General features: G+C 34.4%; 1 protein-coding gene across 3 annotated transcripts in view; it reads left to right on the top strand.

The window, feature by feature from the left end:
- The window catches only part of dsh (Segment polarity protein dishevelled), a 423,724-nt gene that overhangs the window by 102,553 nt on the left and 301,627 nt on the right, over window positions 1-19,544 (top strand). For all 3 annotated transcript variants that reach the window (XM_090392005.1, XM_090392004.1, XM_090392003.1), the window contains exon 5: window positions 11,494-11,556. In XM_090392005.1, the coding sequence (XP_090248131.1) occupies window positions 11,494-11,556 (63 nt within the window). The remainder of the gene's footprint in view (window positions 1-11,493; window positions 11,557-19,544) is intronic.

Raw genomic sequence — 19,544 nt, 5'->3', positions numbered from 1 at the left:
ACCCCCGCAACAGGCCAACCCATAATAAAATTTTAAGACAGACAAAGTGTTTCCAGGGTCGAGGGTGTAAGATTACATATCTCAATCAATTTTATGATTATGATTTGTGGAATTTTTTAATCGATCCCAGGGGAAGTCCCCCCCCCCCCGCAGACGCCCATGACCGTGGGATTGCATTTTATCAATGTATGAAAGTTTTGAGAGGGCATAGCGCATCAGCACTCATCTTAATTGGTTCAATGCAATTAATTGCAGGATAACTTTGAATACTTCTGCGTAGAGTGGGGGAACAATCTGTTTTATGATTGATTAGAAAACAACAATGAAGGAGAATGCTATATTTGAAATACTCGAAGACGAAAATATGTGCACCATCATTTATAAGACCTGTGAGTAGAAACACTTTCATTAATGGTAAACGAATAATTAATAATTATCTTTTGTGATATGTGTGTCCTATAAGTTACTGGGCAGAGCGAATAGCACAATCCTATAAATTCTAAACATGAATAAGTGAATTTATGATAGCATAATTAAAAAAAAAAAAACTTATGAGACAGAGAGAAAGTATTGCAGAAATAAATATGATTTGATGGCGCATCAAATCATCTCATAAAATTTGTTGCACATGTTATGTGTATTTCTCTGGTTTGTGTATATTTCGCTCTCTTTTTCCAAGAATTTTATTTTGTTTACCGAGACTCAGTACATAACATCTGATCATTATCAGAATTATCCTCACTTTCGGGAATCCTAAATTCATTAGTTTTTTTTTTTTTTTTTTTTTTTTTAGTATCAGCGGTTCTTCTGTCATCAATCTCACATATGCTGGTATTTTGTTGTAGATCTACAATGTCATATAATACACAGAATATTCATTTTTATTCAGGAATAGATATTTTTACTGTCTGTTGTTTCCGAAGACTAGAATAAAAATGTCTCTATACCATTAAAAAACTTTGTAACCTTAACAGATGCTATACTGTACAAGCAAAAGAAAAAACAATAACATTTTTCTCCTAACATTCACTTTCAAATTTTCAGTTCAGAAAACATGTGTAACAGATGCTTGTAATAAAGCCATCGGATATAGTTATCTCTCAACTCATGACAACATTCAATTGGATTGGTTGACACAAGAAGCAATCACAGCTGCTAGGTGCTGAGTAAGCTCAAAATTTATGCTCACCTAGTCACGCCTTCTCAGCGGTTAAAAAATAATACAACACTAAGAATTTGACATGCTGCGCCCTCTTTACAATCTTTTTGAATGGCTCAAAGGTGTATGCATTTTGAAAGCACACCCAGACTATTAACGCGAATGTGACGCAATGTTTACGCGGCGAAAAGTGCCTTCTTCATGAAGCACTAATACTTTATTATCCTTGTGAAGAGAACAATGAAGCATTAGTGCAGTATATTGTGTTCAATTTTAGGAATTGCACGCAAAGCCTGCAAACAATTGGGCAAGTCTTTAACGGGAATAAATGCAAAAATATAATATTGGTGATACTGATATTTCGTGGATAAGCACCTCACACCTAGCACACCCAGAATATTTACCCCTGATACATACATATTCCATTTATTATTTATTGCATAAATAGCAACTTCATTAGACAATACACAATCATAACATAAATGAATCGTGATTCATTTATGTTATGATTAGGCAAACATTCGTGATTAACTTTTTAACTCAGCTTTGAATATCTGACAGGGTTTGCTTCTTCGCACCATATTCTTCACAAATGCACATGATGGGATACTTTAGATTTTACTTCATTCATCAGTTCTGATTCCTGTTTATATATCCATCATGGATTAATTTTTTTTTTTTTTTTTTTGAATTATTACATGGAACAACAGTAAACAATACCAGGTTTTAGTAAACTGGAACATGAATCCATTATTTTTGCATCCCAATTATAATACCTATCATAGCCATTAACAGCCTAATGTAGTGGGGAAGTACAGACATAGTGCAAACCTACGAATGCTCCTCTCTTCTGGTTTATGACTTCCTACAGTATTTCCTGTATTTTTATGATTCCGTTAAGACAAAAACTTGCATCTTAATTAATTTGAGAGTAAAAATTTACAGATATCATTTATTTACGTACTAGACTGTTATGTATCATGTTGTCTGCCAGGCAAACAATGTCCAATGGAAACTTTCTTTCATTAAATCTAAAATCCATTAAATCGAGGATATACTTATGCAACTGTTCCAAAATTAGGTTGCAATTTTAAATCCTCATATCTTTGGATGAAGACTGCTAGAAAGGTTAAACAAACTGTTATTGATGAAGTGTATGCATTGCCCACTAATGTTATATCTCTGGTGCTTTGTGTTTCACCTGTGTTATGTGGATGCTCTGTCTTTGCTGTATTTCCTCCCATATATGAATGAACATGTCATCAGTCATAATAAGAAACCAGCAACAGTCCATGAGTAGATTTTTCAAGGGCTGGTGATAAGGGAAGTTAGTGCACCTCTTCCTTGATATAGCAGCATAGGCAAACATTCAACCAGCATGTTTTCATGTAGTCATCATGAAAACATGCACAGTAGTTTGTTTTTCATTTATTCACTATGTTCATTTGGGAGATGAATGATTAAAATCACATTGTAATTCTGAGACAGTATACACACATCCACTTCAGATGCAGTTAAAGAATTATGCATGGAAATTGCAGATCCTGATTAGGATCTGCAATTTTAAAGCAAATCCTGCCTAGGAAGTCTGGTATTTAGCAGTGTTGCAATAAACTTTGTGGAGGGGGAATTGCTTAAAGTAAGTCAGATTTTGTCTGATAATAAATAACATATTTAAATATAAAAGTTGTTTTGAAAATGGCAAGTAATCATTAATATAAGGAACTTGGAAATTATAATTTGAATTGGTAGAGTTAATAGAACAAAATAATTGGAGGTGGCAACTTAGAAGGAATAAAATCTTAAGAGTTTGAGGAAATTAATTCTGCTCATGTTGCACACAAGTTTTGCAATAGTTGCACAAGCAAATGAGTGGTGTACCTGCAGCTTTCAATTTCAGGCAGTATCAGTAGTTTATTTGGGAGGAGGAGTTAGATGAGGAACAGAAATGGAAACATCCTAAAAATGAGAATTCTGATAAAGAGGTTCACAATATGTCAGATGCAATGGTAGGCACAAGCATTACAATTTCTTAGATTCACCAGTGCAGTAAGTTGGAATTATATTAAGCATTACTATGAGAATTTAACTACTTATTGCATTGTGATAAGTCATTACGTACATTGTAATGTTTATAACTACATAAATCTAAAAAAAAAAAAAAAATCAGCTAACGCCTTTTTATTCCTGTATACGGGAGTAGGCGAGGCCATTTAGCCCTATCTAACTTTTGGAGACTGAGTGGGCAGTTCAATCTCCACTGGTACCTAATCAGAGACATTTGGCCCAAAGCTATCACTAATTAAGCGGTACGCAGTGAAGAGAGACGGCTCAAATGTGCCGCCATCTCGTGGTCCCTAACCCTTACACAATATATTTAATGTCTGAAATAATGTGGGTTCTACGGTCGATTTTCTTGAGTTTACAGGACGAAAAACCCGAGTTTCCGGGAGGAAAAACCTGCTTGCCCGTGCCAGAGATTGACTAACTCGGGAACCGGTCGAAAAAAGGCTTAGAAAAATTTCCTCTAGTCGCCGACTAGACTCGAAACGAAGTCTTCCTTCATGCGGCCAAGCGCGGTGGTGTGCAAACGCCACATCCACTGAGCTACACAGGCTCGTACATAAATCTAATACATATATCTTTGTGGCCTCAGATTGCAGGCATTAGTGAGACCAAGCTCTCAGAGTCACATATACTGACTGAGTGTAAAGTGTATAGTATTTTTAGTGAGAAGGATAGAAAAGAAAGGAGAGGAAAAGGAGCAATGGTGCCCTGCTGATGATGATGATGATTTGAGTGTTAGTGTAGAAAGCTATGATTGCAATATTAATAATTTTTTATGTAGCAGTGAGTTTGAAACTATCTGCTGTAAGATAGAATTTAACAAGATTGAATACATGATCTGCTAGGTCAGTAACATGATTGTTACTGACCTAGCAGATCTTTTACTAGTGAAGAAGTGCATTGCCAAATCAACCTGATGGGTGCTAAATGAGTAATCATCATGGGTGAAGCTGAATTCATTGAGCTGTTGCAAGACAGCTTTCTCAAGCAGCATGTGATAGAAGGAACTTAAACGTCAAAGAGTGTCAGACCTGATTATAATGTTTCAGTAAATGTTCTGTGTCTGGTTGATGACAGTAATCGTGTTCTATTGACTATATGCTGAACTACAAAACAGTAAATTGTGACCAGCTGAAGAGGAGAATAAGTTTAGGCTTATGATATCATTGGTAACTTGATAGAAAAGATATTGTCATTGCATAGGAAGCACTAACCCCCCCCCCCATTCCACACACCACTACCATTGGCCATGATAGGTTTACATGTCGATAATTACATGGATGAGAAGTACTATTGAAATTGAAATAACATGGATTGTGCCCCAGAGGAAGCATAAATTAATTGATATATTTCATCTGTGTGAAGCTAGAATAAAAATAGATGGAGGTTATTTAACAATAATTGGTTTATATGCCCCAGAAGAAGGAAGAGAAGATGAAAGTATTGAATTCTATAATCAGTTACAAAATATATATATACAGCAATACCTTGATTAATGCGCCTAATGGGTTCTTTAAAACAGGCACATTAATTGAATATAATAACCTATGGGAAAATGTATAATTCATTCCTCAGATTTCTTTTTTGACCCTTAATATTTTTTATAAAAGAATTAGGGTATGTCTCAGGGCCTAGTTAAAGGAAAACCATGAAGCTGAAAGACAATAAAACATATTCATAATATAAATTTATTATTCTGCTTCTTAACAAAGAATTGAGCTAACGTAGTTTGGCGGGCATTCTGTTTATTTTTTTTCATACAACTGACAGTATGGCCCTATTGCCTCTTCTGCAAATTTTACTGGTTCTCTCTTCACCAGGGTCATTCTCTAAGCATCACTGCTTAAAAACTTTGATTGTATGAAAACTATTTTCAAATTGTTTCTGTGAAACAGCTTGTCAGTGATTAAATTTTCTTCATATTCTTCAGGATCTTCCTGCTGTGCATCTAAATTTAGCAGGTCGGAATCACTCAACTTCTCAGAATGAGATTTAATTAACGTAGATTCATTTGAAAAGCCTCTAAAATTATTTGCACAATGTGGAAAACTATTCTTCCAAACGGCTCGCATATTGCTAGCAGTAATTTCATTCGACTTTGTGACTTTATAACCAGGCTGAGATTTCTCTGATTTGGCTAGAAAAGTCTTGGAAGGCATTCGCTTCCAAAAAAAAGGCCGGTTTCATTGGCATTAAATATTTGTTGATCACAATAGTCCCCTTCTTACACAATTTTCTTCAAAATTTCTGGATATCTCAATATCTGCACTGCAGCTTCGCCTGCAATTAGAACATTATGTAAGCTATTTCTCTTTTTTTTGAAATGCTGAAATCATCCAGCACTAACTTGGAATTCTTCTTCTTTTCCATCATTGATTGCCCTTTCTTTCCAGGTTATAAAGAGACGATGCTTTTGATTTAATAAGGCCAGTGTTTAGCAGGATCTGTTTTTGGTTACAATCTTCGATCCATGTAAAAACAAGTCTCTCTAATTCAATCATTATAATACTTTGATTTCGAGTGCATGAATTAAACTTGAAGTAGCCCTACCTTTCTCTTTGTATTCAGCAGTTGATTCACCCATTTTTGTGTTCTTGTCCTATCTTTGCTCTGGACTCACCTTGTTCTTTTTGCTTTATTATTTGAAGTTTTTCTTCCAATCAGGTTACTTTTCGAATCATTTTAACACTTCTATTTTTTTCTCACTAATTCTTTTACTCATTATTAAAGGTTAGGAAAATAATTTAAAATAAAAAAGTAAGGAAAATAATTGCACGAGATATCAGCAAAATGCTATGTAAAGCAGACAACATAAATTTTGGTGATAAATTTGGAACAATAGTGTACATGGAAATAGTGTAGTATGCCATTAAAAAATAACTTTGTAAAATGTTTCAAATTGGTAACTAAATTATTTCATCCTGGTGAGTGATTTTTTTAAAATAATTAGCCATAAAAAATGTATAGATCGAAAATTTTTAAAATCTCTAACATTTATTTTTAAGATGTATATAGGCTCACTAATCGAAATTGGGTATCGAAAAAAAATGACGCACTAATCGGAGGATTGCTGTATAATAAAATAAATAAAAATGATTATGTAATATTAGGAGGAGACTTAAATGCAAGAATTGAAAACATGGAAATTAATAATAATATTGGAATATATGGAGAACATACTCTAAACAGGAATGGTAAAAAATTGATTGACTTTGTAGTTTATAATAACCTTAAAATTATGAACTCTTTCTATAAACATAGTCATACCTAAATATACTTGAGCAGCAAGAGGATGGAAATCAATATTAGATTACTTTATCCTAAATGAAAAGACATCAAAGACACTCTTTAGATATTAGAGTTCACAGAGGATATGAAATAAGTAGCGACCACTTTCTCGTTAAAATAAAATTAAAATTACTACTTAAATGGCTACAAATTACAAGAACAGAAAGAAAATTTGAAGCATTTGTTTATAAAACTAGATTATTAAATGACACAAATATACAATGGCTATATGAACAAAGAAGTATCAATATTTAGATAAAATAAAACAAAATGAAGAAATAGAAATAAAATGGCTTAATATAAAAACGATACTAAATACAGCAGCAAGTGAAAGCTTAGAAAAGACCCAAAAATGCATTAAAAAGAAAAAACTGAAGATATGGGATGATACAATCAAAGAAATAATCAAAATGAAAAAAGAAGCATATCATAAATGGTTAATCAGTAAAAGATTAGAAGATGAAATAGAATATAATAGAATAAGAGCCAAAGCTAAAAGAGAAGTCAGAAAAAGACATAGAGAATCATGGAACAAATTTGTTTCTAATTTAGAACATGATTTATATAAAATAAGACTCAGTGTATATAAGATTTTTAAACATTTAAGTACAGATACTAAAGAAAACGTAAAATTAAACCGAATTTAAATTATAAGAATTTCTAAATTTCTATACAGATTTGTGGACAGACAAGTATTTTAAAAAAGATAACTGGCAAACATTTAATGAAAATAAAAAGGAAATAACTAAAGAAGAAGAAGAAATCACCTGGAGAAAATAAGTTAGGTTCAGAATTATATAAATATGCAGAAATACGGTTTAAAGAAAGACTCCTATTGTTTTAAAATAAAATCTATTCAACAAGTAACCCACCAATAGAATGGAAAAAAGCAATTGTGATCCCTATCTTTAAAAATTGTAGAGATGACCCTAAAAATTATTGAGGTATAAGTATTCTAAATTCCTGTTACAAAATATATAGCAGAATTTTAAATAACAAACGAAAAAAAATATTCTGAAAACTTTATTTTAAAAGTACAGAATGGATTTAGAAAAGGATGATCATGTATAGACCAGGAATTTTGCCTAAAATTAATAATAGAGAAAAGAAGAGAATACAGTTTAGAAACACATATTACATTTATTGACTTTGAAAAAGCATTTGATAAAGTTAAAAGAAGTATTTTATTTAACATATTAAAAGAATGACAAATACCAAATAATATTCTAAAAGCTATAAGTATATATGAAAATAATTAAATACAAATAAGATTAAATTATGAACTATCATGTACGAGAGAGATAAACCAAGGAGTCCGACAGGGATGTCCCCCTTTCAGCAACTCTTTTTAATATTTATCTAAATGAAATAATAATAAAATGGAATAAAAGTTTCCATCAAGGTATTGAACTTTCTCCTACTGTGAACTTAAACACTCTCCTTTTTGCTGATGACCAAATAATAATTACAAATTCTGAAGATAACTTACAGAAAGATATTTTAAATTTAAATGAGATAACCAAAGATTATGGGATGATAATATCAACAGAAAAATCAAAAACGATGACCTTTAAAGGGCAAGATCCAGTAAGAATTAAAATACTAATAGATAACAAGATTTTAAAACAGGTGAATTTATTTTAACTACCTAGGATGTATGATTACATATGAAAAAGATATAAACTTAAAAATTGCAAAATATTGAAAAATAACAGGTTTAATTAACTCTATATTTAAACCTAACCTACTTCAAAAAGAAACAAGACTAAAAGTATACAATATACTGGCCCTACCAGTCCTTTTGGTATAGAAGTGAAATCTGGACAATAAAACAAAAAAGACAAAGATTAATAGCAATTGAAATTAAGTTTATGAGAAAAACTGCAAAGTATACTCTGTTCGATCACAAAAGAAATGAAGAAACTATGAAAGAATTAAACCAGGAATCAGTAATAGAAAAGAATTAAAAAATATAAACATAAATGGATGGAACACATTGAAAGAATGAAAACAGAAAAATTACCAAAACAAGCCTTAAATTACAAACCATTAGGAAAAAGAAAACCGGGTTTGGGCCTAAATCCTTGCCAGGATGATGATGATTTCATCTATGTGCCCATTTGGCTGGCTGCATGTCGGAGTATGTTCTTAGTGTTGAATAATAAGTAGGCAGGAGTGAAATGGATATGCAGTCTTGTTAAGCAAGTAACAGATTCTTGAGGAAAAAAAGATTATGCAGAAGAAATAAAGTTTGCATAAGGATGTTACTTAGCAAAATTATAAGATATTGGCCAGAAGTATTATGCAGAAGTCTGGATATGAAAAGAAACTGGCTGTGCAAGCTAAAGACAATCCAAAAGAATTCTGTTATTACGCAGCAAGGTGAAAGAAAGAATGAACATGAAAAGTAACTCTACTGAATGCAAATTGTATGGAGGTGGCAGATATATGAGAGATTGTTCAACTAATCATTGTCCATTTTCCTAAGATCTATCAACTTGGTGTATGCAGCATGGAGCTCAATGCTATCTTGTCACTAAATGAAAAAACTTGGGTGTTTGAAGAAATAGTATTGGAGCTATTAAATGGATAAGAATCCTATATTTTTATATATAGCCAGTAAGTGAAACTCAAGATCGATAACTAAATATAGGATTCTTATCCATTTAATATCTATTCAATTGCCAGAAAACTAGCCTTTTGGCTTTTTATTCTAATTACATAGTATTGGAGCTGTTGCTTAAAATCAATAAGAATTCAGCAATAGGTGCTGATGGGATATTAGCACATATGTTACAAGAGTGTTCACCTGATGGCTGTGCCTTTAACCAGTCTATACAGTTTGAGTTGAGTCTCAGAACAGGTAGCATTCCACAGGAATGGAAAGAATGTATGATAATTCCATTGCACAAGAGGAGCGTGTATCGACATGCTCCACTCGTGTGGATGTGTCTATTGACCTAACAGTATTTTAAGAGTGGTTATGAAGATTTTGGAAACATTAGTAATAGCTTGTGCCAAAATGGTTTACAGAGAATACATACTTTGAATTGAACAGCAGGTGTTTATTTAATTATATATTTGATTTTGTCTTTTATCCAAGTGTAAGCAAACAAAGTTTGTGCCTGAAGTACTTTCAGGCTGGGACAACTCGCAGTAAAGGTGGTATCAGTTCTCATCACTTGCTTTAGTATCCCATAATGCAAAACACATCTCCTTGCAGACATGTATAATGCTATGCATTAAGGGAAGGATCACTACCCAGACCGGTTTCGACCTTTATTGAGATCTCATCAGTGGGAACCAGACCCAGAGGTGGTGATACTAAGGTGGAAGTAATGGAAAAGTCATATTTACCTATACCAGTTGCCGAAGGGTTCCATAAACTTATCTCCAATCCAGAGAATTTTAATAATAGGGTGTGTCACACTTTGGCAACTCGTATAGGTAAATATGACTTCTCCATTACTTCCACCTTAGTATCACCACCTCTGGGTCTGGCTCCCACTGATGAGACCTCAATAAAGGTCGAAACCAGTCTGGGTTTCGACCGGTTTCGATTTAGTATCCCATAATGCAAAGCACATCTCCTTGTGGACATGAATAATGCTATGCATTATGGGATACTAAGGCAAGTGATGAGAACTTATATCACCTTTACCACGAGTTGCCCCAGTCCTGAAAGTACTTCAGGTGCAAACTTTGTTTGCTTACACTTGGATAAAGAATAAAAACCAAATATATAATTAGTAGCATAGCCAAGTGAAAAAACTTGCATAAGCATGTGTTTGTTTACTAAGAGACAGACATTTGAGTAACATGCTCAAATTTTATAATAATGTTACAGTTCAGTTAGACAAGGGAATTGATACCTTACAATACTGTTGGACTTTGCTGCTTTTGAGAGGTTACAGCATGCAAGGCTGTTATATAAGTTAGAAGATATGGGATTGGATTATAAACTATTAGCTTGGATAGGAGAATAGCTGACTGACATATCAAGAAGTTGGTGTATTGGGGGGGGGGGGGATCTGCAAGGTTTGAAGTGACCAGTGGTGTATCTCAGGGACCACTCCTTGGTCTATCGTTATTCAAGCTTTACATTAATGACATTGGGATGGACAGAAGACACAGCCGTTATGCAAAACAGTAATCAGGAATGTGACTGATATGCAGCACTTGCAGAATAGGCTGTTATTGTTGACATGTGAAAATAGCTGTCAGTTCAATATTAGTAAATGTAAAGTTATGCACTTTGGTATAGTCACATATCCAGTGGCAATTATATTGATGGAATTATACTAAAAGAACCTGATCAGACTAGGGATCTTTGAGTTTTAGGATAGGAAGTTGAAGTCCACGGGTTTGTATAGCAGATTGCAAATATAACTCGGATGATAATTGCTGTGCTGAAACGAACATTGACATGTAAAGATGTGGCATCCATTTTTGTCTCTTTAGAGGCCTTGATATGACCCTACCTAGATTATTACATGCAGATCTAGTCTCATGTTTTCCAAGGTGATATAGATACAGTGCAGAGTGCATTGGAGGGTGTTAAAATTATATTGGGAGTTTGGAATGTAGATTATGAAGACATAGTTGGAATTAGTGGACTGCAGCTGCTAATGGACATTCGAAAGGATCATATAGAATACTGGTAGATAAAATTTTTCATTTTATGGAGGGTGGGGAGAGGACAAGCGAGCATCCATGGATGTTGAGAATAATTGCAGTTAATAAAGCAAGCTGCATTGTTCTCTTATACAGCTGTACTTGATTGGAATGACTTGACTTTGGAGGTCTGATGAACTCCAAAGTTAAGTCATTAACTGTTCAATAGTTTTTAAACAGTGAAATAACTCAAGGATTTTTATGTGTGCTATTGTTTATGCTAGTATTTTTTTATGATTTCTATCAAGTATAAATGATGTCTTGATTTGATATTTTCAGTGGCATATTTATTTATTTTTCCCCAGATCATCATACTCATGGGCATCGCTCAATGAGGCATAGAGATAAACATTATCATGAAGATCATGGTAAGCTAAGCAGTTTTTATATTTTTGAATAAGCACATATGTAAATCTCTATAATTCATAAACCTGAAATTATGAGGAAGAAAATGATGGTGTTCTTTGTTACAAAATTTGTATTGAATTCAGTTAATGATTATTGAATTAAAACTATAAATGACAACCAAAAATGATTAAAAAAAGTATTTTCATTCTAAAATTTAAATTTATTTTAACTTAACTTGCAGGTATTATCTTATTTTTTATATAATGCAGTAACCTACTCTGTATAACCAAACATGAAACTTTTTTCAAGCTACTTCAAGCTTCTGATAAGTAGGCAGTGTTTTCACACCAAACAATGAAATTTATCTCCCACCTAAAGACAGTCACAGACATCTATGGCCACGGAAATTCAAACCCTCATTCCATTGATTAGAAAGCAGATGTGCTAACTACTCAACCAAGCAGTCCAGCAGAGATGAAAGAATGAGTTGAAAGATTGTGTGTGTGTGGGGGGGTATATTTTATATTTTCTTTTTGTGATTTCTACTCACGAAAGGTTATAGACCTATAGCACATTAGTACCATGAGTGAGTTAAGGATTTTATTTATTTATTTATTTTGATATAAGGGCTGTTGGGTTTTTAATAAAGGAAGTAGAATTTCCGGTAAAACATTTCAGAGAGAAGACTCTCCAACTTATAACCTGTCAAAATTTCTTGTATCTTCTCTGAAATTTTTTGCCAGAAATTTTACTTCCTTTATTAAAAACACAACAGACTTTATTTCAAAACTTAAAAACTTTTAAGTCACTGACTCGGATATTATGGCTAGTTTTGACATAGTGCCTTTATTTGCTAATGTCCCCACTGAAGAAGATCTTCGCATTACTGTTGCACTGAGTTAACTCAGGTTATTTTAAATTTGAAGACTCAATTTATAAACAGAATTTAGGACTAGCGATGGGAAATCCTTTGTCTCCTGTTCTTGCCAACATTTACCTAGAGAATTTTGAAGGAAAAGCAATTTCATCTTCTCCCCTAAAACCAAAGATATGGTTTCGCTACGTCGATGATGTTTTCCTTATCTGGGAACATGGTCTAGATCAACCACTGTGCCACGGCACAGTGGTTGATCTAGACCATTAAAAAACCTCGCAGCACAGTGGTGTGCCGCGAGGTTTTTTAAGTGTGCTGCCACTGCGAATACCCATACATAAGTGGCGTCAGACAAATGGTTCAATCAGTTCTACCTTCCTAGCGGGGGGACTGGCTGAACCAATGCGCATGGCTATTATAGTTCTGGCTACTGGCTAACAAAGCTATATATTAGTTTAGTCTACTAGTTGCCTGCTTGATGTGTACATATGGTTAGTTACAACTTATATATTCGTTTTCATACGTGCAATACCACAATATTGTGTAGTCAAACTTAAGTAAAACGGATTCAAAGGCAATATACAATATGTCATTTTTAATAATTTTTTGACAAAATTATTTTTATTTTCAATGAACCCCCTAAAATAGATAAATGGATAAAAAAAAGAAAGCTTAACGACAATAATAATGATGCTAGCAATCATGCTAACGAGCCCAGTACAAGTAAAGATGTTTCCTCTGCCAAAAAATGTAATGTTCATCGTAAGTATAATGATGACTTCTTAAAATTTGGATTTACATCTACGATGGAAAATGATAAAACTGTTCCCGAGTGTGTGATATGTGGTTGTAAATTATCAAACAGTGCTATGGTTCCGAGCAAGCTCCAATGTCACCTGCTCACTAATTTTCCTTCGCTAGCATCAAAAGACAAAGCCTACTTTCAAAATTCATTATCTGCAAGATCCAAACAATTAAAGATTTTTAAAAAGCAAATTATTGTGTCTGAAAAAGCTCAGATAGCTTCTTATGAAGGGGCTGAATTAATTGCTCTCAAATTAAAATCTCGTAATTTGGCTGAAGAAATTATATTACCTGCTTGTCATAAAATTGTAAAAAGAATGATCAGTGAATCAGCAGAAATTGATGTTTGTAAAATACTACTTTCAAATGACTTTTCCTGAAATATTGAAGAAAATACTGCTAAAACTCTTGCAAATTCAAATTTTGTTTTACAAATCGACGAAACAACTGATATTACGGGAAAAGCACACTTAATTGCATTTGTTCGATTCATTCACGAAAATGATATAATTAATCAATTTTTGTGTTGTCGTGAATTATCTGATTTCACAACAGGAAAACATATTTTCGATGAAATTAATTCTTATTTACAAGAAATTAAAATTTCGTGGAATTTGTGCATTGGCATTTGTACAGATGGTGCTCTGGCTATGACAGGATCTATAAAAGGATTTGTAGCACATGTAAGAGAACATAATGCAGATATATTAGTTACCCATTGTTTTTTGCATCGGGAAACACTCATTACAAAATAATTACCATCAGAATTGAAAGTAGTGCTGGAACAATGTGTTAAAATGATTAATTATATAAAATCAAGACCATTAAAAAGTCACCTGTTTAGTCAATTTAGTTAATATTTAATTAATATTTAGACTCCAGGCTATGGAGTCTAAATACGAATCATTGTTACTGCACACAGAAGTCAGGTGGTTATCCAGAGGGAAAGTTTTGTCTCGCGTGCTTGAATTAAAAAATAAGATAAAGATATTTTTTGAACAAGATAATAATGATTTTGTTGGATGACAAAATATGGTCTGCTAAGCTGGCTTGCTTATCTGATATTTTTGTTATTTTTAAAACATAAATACGAGTTTGCAAGGACCGAAAGAAAATATTTTAAACTCAACCAGTAAATTGTTGGGATTTCAAAAAAAAATTACTTTATGGAAGAATAAAGCACACGAAGGTAATTTAGAAAAGTTTGAGTCAGTTCCAAGAGATTGTTATAAAATAATTCATAAAATAGTTATTGATCATTTGACAATACTAGAGCAAAAAATTGTTCATTACTTTCCAAATTTAGAAATAAAAAAATTTGATTGGATTCGGAATCCATTTGTGATAAATGACACATCGGTGTGTGAACTAACTTTGAAAGAAGAACTGATTTCTGTGTGTAATAACCGAGATTTAATTTCAAAACATTCGGAAGAATCAATTAATTCATTCTGGATTAATCTTAGATACGATTATCCAACAATATCACAAAAAGCGTTAAGTGTGTTATTACAATTTTCCACATCTTATTTGTGCGAATTCGGATTTTTGGCTTTGACCGATATAAAAACGAAAAAAAGATCCAGACTTTTAAATCTGGATCACGAAATGAGAGTAGCATTATCATTTATATGCCCAAATATAAATGAAGTTATCAAAAAAAAAAACATGCTCAAATTTTGCATTAAATGTAATTTATCATTAAATAAACATTTTGTTTACTTTGTAATGCAATTTCATTTTATATTTTATTGCAAATTATTATTGTATGCTATTTTTACAGAATATATTATAGGTACATGAATTAATTAACCAAGTAAAATTCTTTTAAATTTATCTTATTGTTAGTGTGCCGCCAAATTTTAAAATTATTAAAAGTGTACCGTGATGAAAAAAAGGTTGAGAATCACTGGTCTAGATAGCCTCAAACTCTTTCAAGAACATTTGAATGATATACACTCTAATATTAAGTTCACATCTAAATTGGAAGTTGATGGCTCTGTCGCATTCTTAGATATCAAAGTAACCCAGACAGCTGAACATCTCAAATTTTCTTTTTCAGAAAACTGACACATACAGACAGGTGCCTTCATGCTAACTCACACCATTTTCCTCCACAGAAGTTGGGTATCATCTCCACTCTAGATCACTGAGCTCGGTCGGTTCTGTTGGATCATCTTCAAGTTACATTTCAACATAATGGATATTCTAAGAAAACTATAGATAGAGTACTGTTCAACCTTCATCCACGACAGTGTGAAGACACCACTACTTCTAAGGGCAGCATTTCCTTGCCATATATCAGTTCTTTATCTCCAAAATTGGCTAAAATTCTAAAGAAATATAATATCAAGACGATTTTCACAACCCTACCTAAACTTCATTCATCTTAAGTCGTCCTAAAACTAAACACAGTAATCTTAAATATCCTGGTGTTTATAAGATTCCTTGCAACTGCAGTAAGCCATACTTCGGACAAACGGAGAAATCTATTGAACTCTGTTTGGAAGAACACAAGAGAGAGACATTACCTACAACAAAGCTCGAGCCAGTGCCTTGTCAAGTCGTGTTATTTTCAGCAAACTCAAATGAAGATTTTCCAAATCAGGTACTCTGGGATGAAACTGTCAATGTGCAGAGATGTCATGACAAGTTAGAGAGAAGAATTTTAGAATCTAAGGAGATAGTTATCAATACCATCCATATTAATAACAACCTAAGCTAAAGCCTACCAGACTCTCACAGCTCTACCATTCAATATTGCCGCTCTCGAGACCTTATACTCATGCATGTGCATAATGATACAGTCGGAGTTCATTGTTTTATTTAAACTCTAGCCTTTATTCTTTTCGGTGTTAGATACGTTACTCTGTGTTTTAAAAAACGAATTCCTTTAGATTGGTTACTGGTATATTATTGTGTATCTCACACCTGATACAGTCTAAGTTTAAACAAAACTAGTAGTGTAATTAAAGTTTATTTAAACCTAAGTTCTAGTCATTAAAAATTTTTTAAATATGATATCAAACTGAGTAAATTTTCAATCAAACAAATATATATATCTTCATCGTATGTTACGCTTTCATGCAGGCCTACACATTTTGCTGCGTAAGCTTCCATAACCGATAATCCCATGGGATAGATTGGTTGCTCCTTATTCCTGGTAGTATCCCATGTCTGTTGAAGCGTGTGTTCACACGGGCCAGTTTGCCTGCTTTGAGGGAGGAAAAACCCCAGGATAATCTTTGGAAAAAATCCTGCTGTTGACGCCCAACACTGGCTAACTTGGCTATGGCTAAGGAAGATCCTTAAGCTCCTCACGTTGTCGACGGGAATCAAACCTAGGACACTCCTTCCCTAAGCATATAGTTGCGAAGTGCACAACCACTAGGCTTACCGCACGGACACACACACACTTCTAGAATAGATTTTTTATTTGGAGAGTGATGAGTGGATGGAATGGGTTGGCAGAGACAATTATAAGTGATTTTGCATTGAATGTGTTAGGCATTCAATAAGTAATGTTTAGTATGGGCCCCTTCCAGTAAATCCTCAGACATGATGGACATACTATGTATAATAGTACTTATTTATTACTAATAATAAGCAATATTTTAGAACGAATAATTCATTCTGTCTCTACTGTTGATAACAGCCTTGTTTTGACAAAACAAGCCTGAATCTTCTACACCAGTCAGCTATTATTATTATTATTACGGGCAACTCCAAGGAGTCCATAGACTTATCGAGTAAGGCCCTAACATCATGTCAAGAACAACTATTCGACATTCACACAGTATCTATCATACTTCGCTTTGAACTCATTTACAGTCATGGTACCCACAACAGACTGGCAGCTTATTCCACTCATTCACCACTCTCCCAGTACCTAGCTCTAACACCCTTGCTAACCACACTCTCGCCCAGCTTCCATGTATGGCCCCTAGTCCTCCCACCACCAGTCCTATTCTCAAAAATATCTTTTGAATTAATCTTATAGAAACCCTTCAGTAATTGAATGTCTCAATCATATCACCCCTTTTCCACCTATCAACCAATTTCTGCAACCCACAAATCTTCAACCTGTTCTCATAAGGTTCATTCCATAGACCTATCATCTTGGTCACTCGTCTCTGGATCCTCTCCACCTCCTCCCCATCAAGAAGAAACCCTGGCGCCCATATCTCGGCACAGTAGTCTAGATGGGGTCTTATCAAGGCTCGATACAGAGGAACAATAACCTGTTTGTCTCTGCTCGTTAAAGTATTTTTCAGCAACCAAGTGATTTGATGAGCTAATTTAGCCACTTTTGCAATGTGTCCCCTAAACTTCAACTCTCTATCCACCAACATTCCCAAATCCCTGGCCTCGTCAATCTCCTGGAGTACAGTTCTACCAATGTGATATACTGCTGCTAATCTTTTCAGCCCAAAATGCATAACCTTAGGTTTTGCCACATTAAATTGACATCCATTCTCCTTAGCCCAGTCCTCCAAACTATCCAAATCATCCTGCAAAATTTTGACATTCTGTGCACTCACTATTGCTCTACCCAACTTTGCATCATCAGCAAACAAATGAACAGTTCCTCTCAGATCCTTTCCTATATTGTTAATGAACAAATTGAACAGTAGTGGTCCAAGAACAGAACCCTGCGACACACCACTAGTCACAGGCCGTCTTTTGGACTCTACTCCTGAATAAACCACTCTCTGATATCTCTCCATCAATCACCCTCCTATCCATCCCCATATGCTACAGTTTACTGATTAGAATTCCATGTGGTATTCTGTCAAAGGCCTTGGCAAGGTCCAGTAGTATCACTGTAAACCCATTACCGCTATCCAGTTCAGCCGTCACTGTGTTATAAAACGTGAGCAAGTTACTGAGGCATGATCTACCCTTCACAAAAACCATGCTGTCCCCTATACAGTATCCCATTTTCATCTATCCAATCCTGTATTTTCCTCTTGACTATTTTCTCGAAGGCCTTGACAACAGTTCCTGATATACTGATTGGTCGGTAATTTATAACAGCAGTCTTGGAGCCTTCTTTATGCAGTGGAACTATTTCCCCCTCTTTCCACCCCTTGGGACTAACCTAGACCCGAGACTCAAATTAAACAAAATGGTCAAGGGCACTGACAATTCTTTAGCTGCGTTACGTACGACACGAGCTGGTATACCATCCAATCCCACAGATGTACTGACATTGAGGTTTTGTAATAGACTATTCACCTCCAACAACAGTTCCTGATATACTGATTGGTCGGTAATTTATAACAGCAGTCTTGGAGCCTTCTTTATGCAGTGGAACTATTTCCCCCTCTTTCCACCCCTTGGGACTAACCTAGACCCGAGACTCAAATTAAACAAAATGGTCAAGGGCACTGACAATTCTTTAGCTGCGTTACGTACGACACGAGCTGGTATACCATCCAATCCCACAGATGTACTGACATTGAGGTTTTGTAATAGACTATTCACCTCCACTTCATTCACAATTCCCATATAAACTGTTGGTTCTTTCATTTCTGCAATGTCACTACCTGGATGATATACTCTTGCATAGTGCTCACTCAGTAAATTCCACTATATCAACTGATTTGGTTACCTCCCTACCATCAGCATTCTTTAAAATCATTCTGCCGTATACGTTTTTTCTTTTACTTGCAACATATCGAAAAAACGTTTTGGGATTCTCCTTAGCCTGCATGGCTAATGTTCTTTCTAATCTGCTTTTGCTTTTCTTACCACACTCGTTACCCTTCTGGCCTGCACTTTATACTGTTCATGCGCCTGCCGGTCACCTTTCTCCTTAAATTCCCTCCACAGTTGTTTCTTTTTTTGCAGCTCAAGCTTAATGGTGTTATTCATCCATTTTACCCCTACTTGATTTATTATTTGGACTCTAGGTATTCAGTCAGCCATTGCCTCCTGCAAACACTTCTTAACCACCTCTCGTGCACTATCAACATCCAGCCCTTGCAGTTTTACATGCCATGACACTGAACCAATCAAACTCCTAAGCTTGTCATACTTACCAGCCCGATAATTCCACATGTACCCTGTCTTAATTGTAAATTGCACACCTTTAGCAACCTCCCAAGTCAAGACCCTATGATCACTCTCACCAGTTGGTGGCAACGTGGTCATATTTGTTACAGCCAAATTCTCAGATGCAATTACTAGGTTAAGCACTCTCTGACCCCTAGTATTTTCCATTACATGCTGTTGCAGATAGTTATCCCTTAATAATTGAATAAAATTCATTTCCTTCCTCACATGTGTCCTCTCCTCCTTCCAATCAATGTTACCATATTTGAAATC

The sequence above is a fragment of the Typopeltis vanoorti genome, chromosome 4, assembly GCF_054136105.1.
Source record: "Typopeltis vanoorti isolate ZY-2024b chromosome 4, IOZ_Tvanoo_1.0, whole genome shotgun sequence".
In the NCBI taxonomy this organism is placed as follows: domain Eukaryota; kingdom Metazoa; phylum Arthropoda; class Arachnida; order Uropygi; family Thelyphonidae; genus Typopeltis; species Typopeltis vanoorti.
This window is presented reverse-complemented; position numbering and strand designations above follow the sequence as displayed.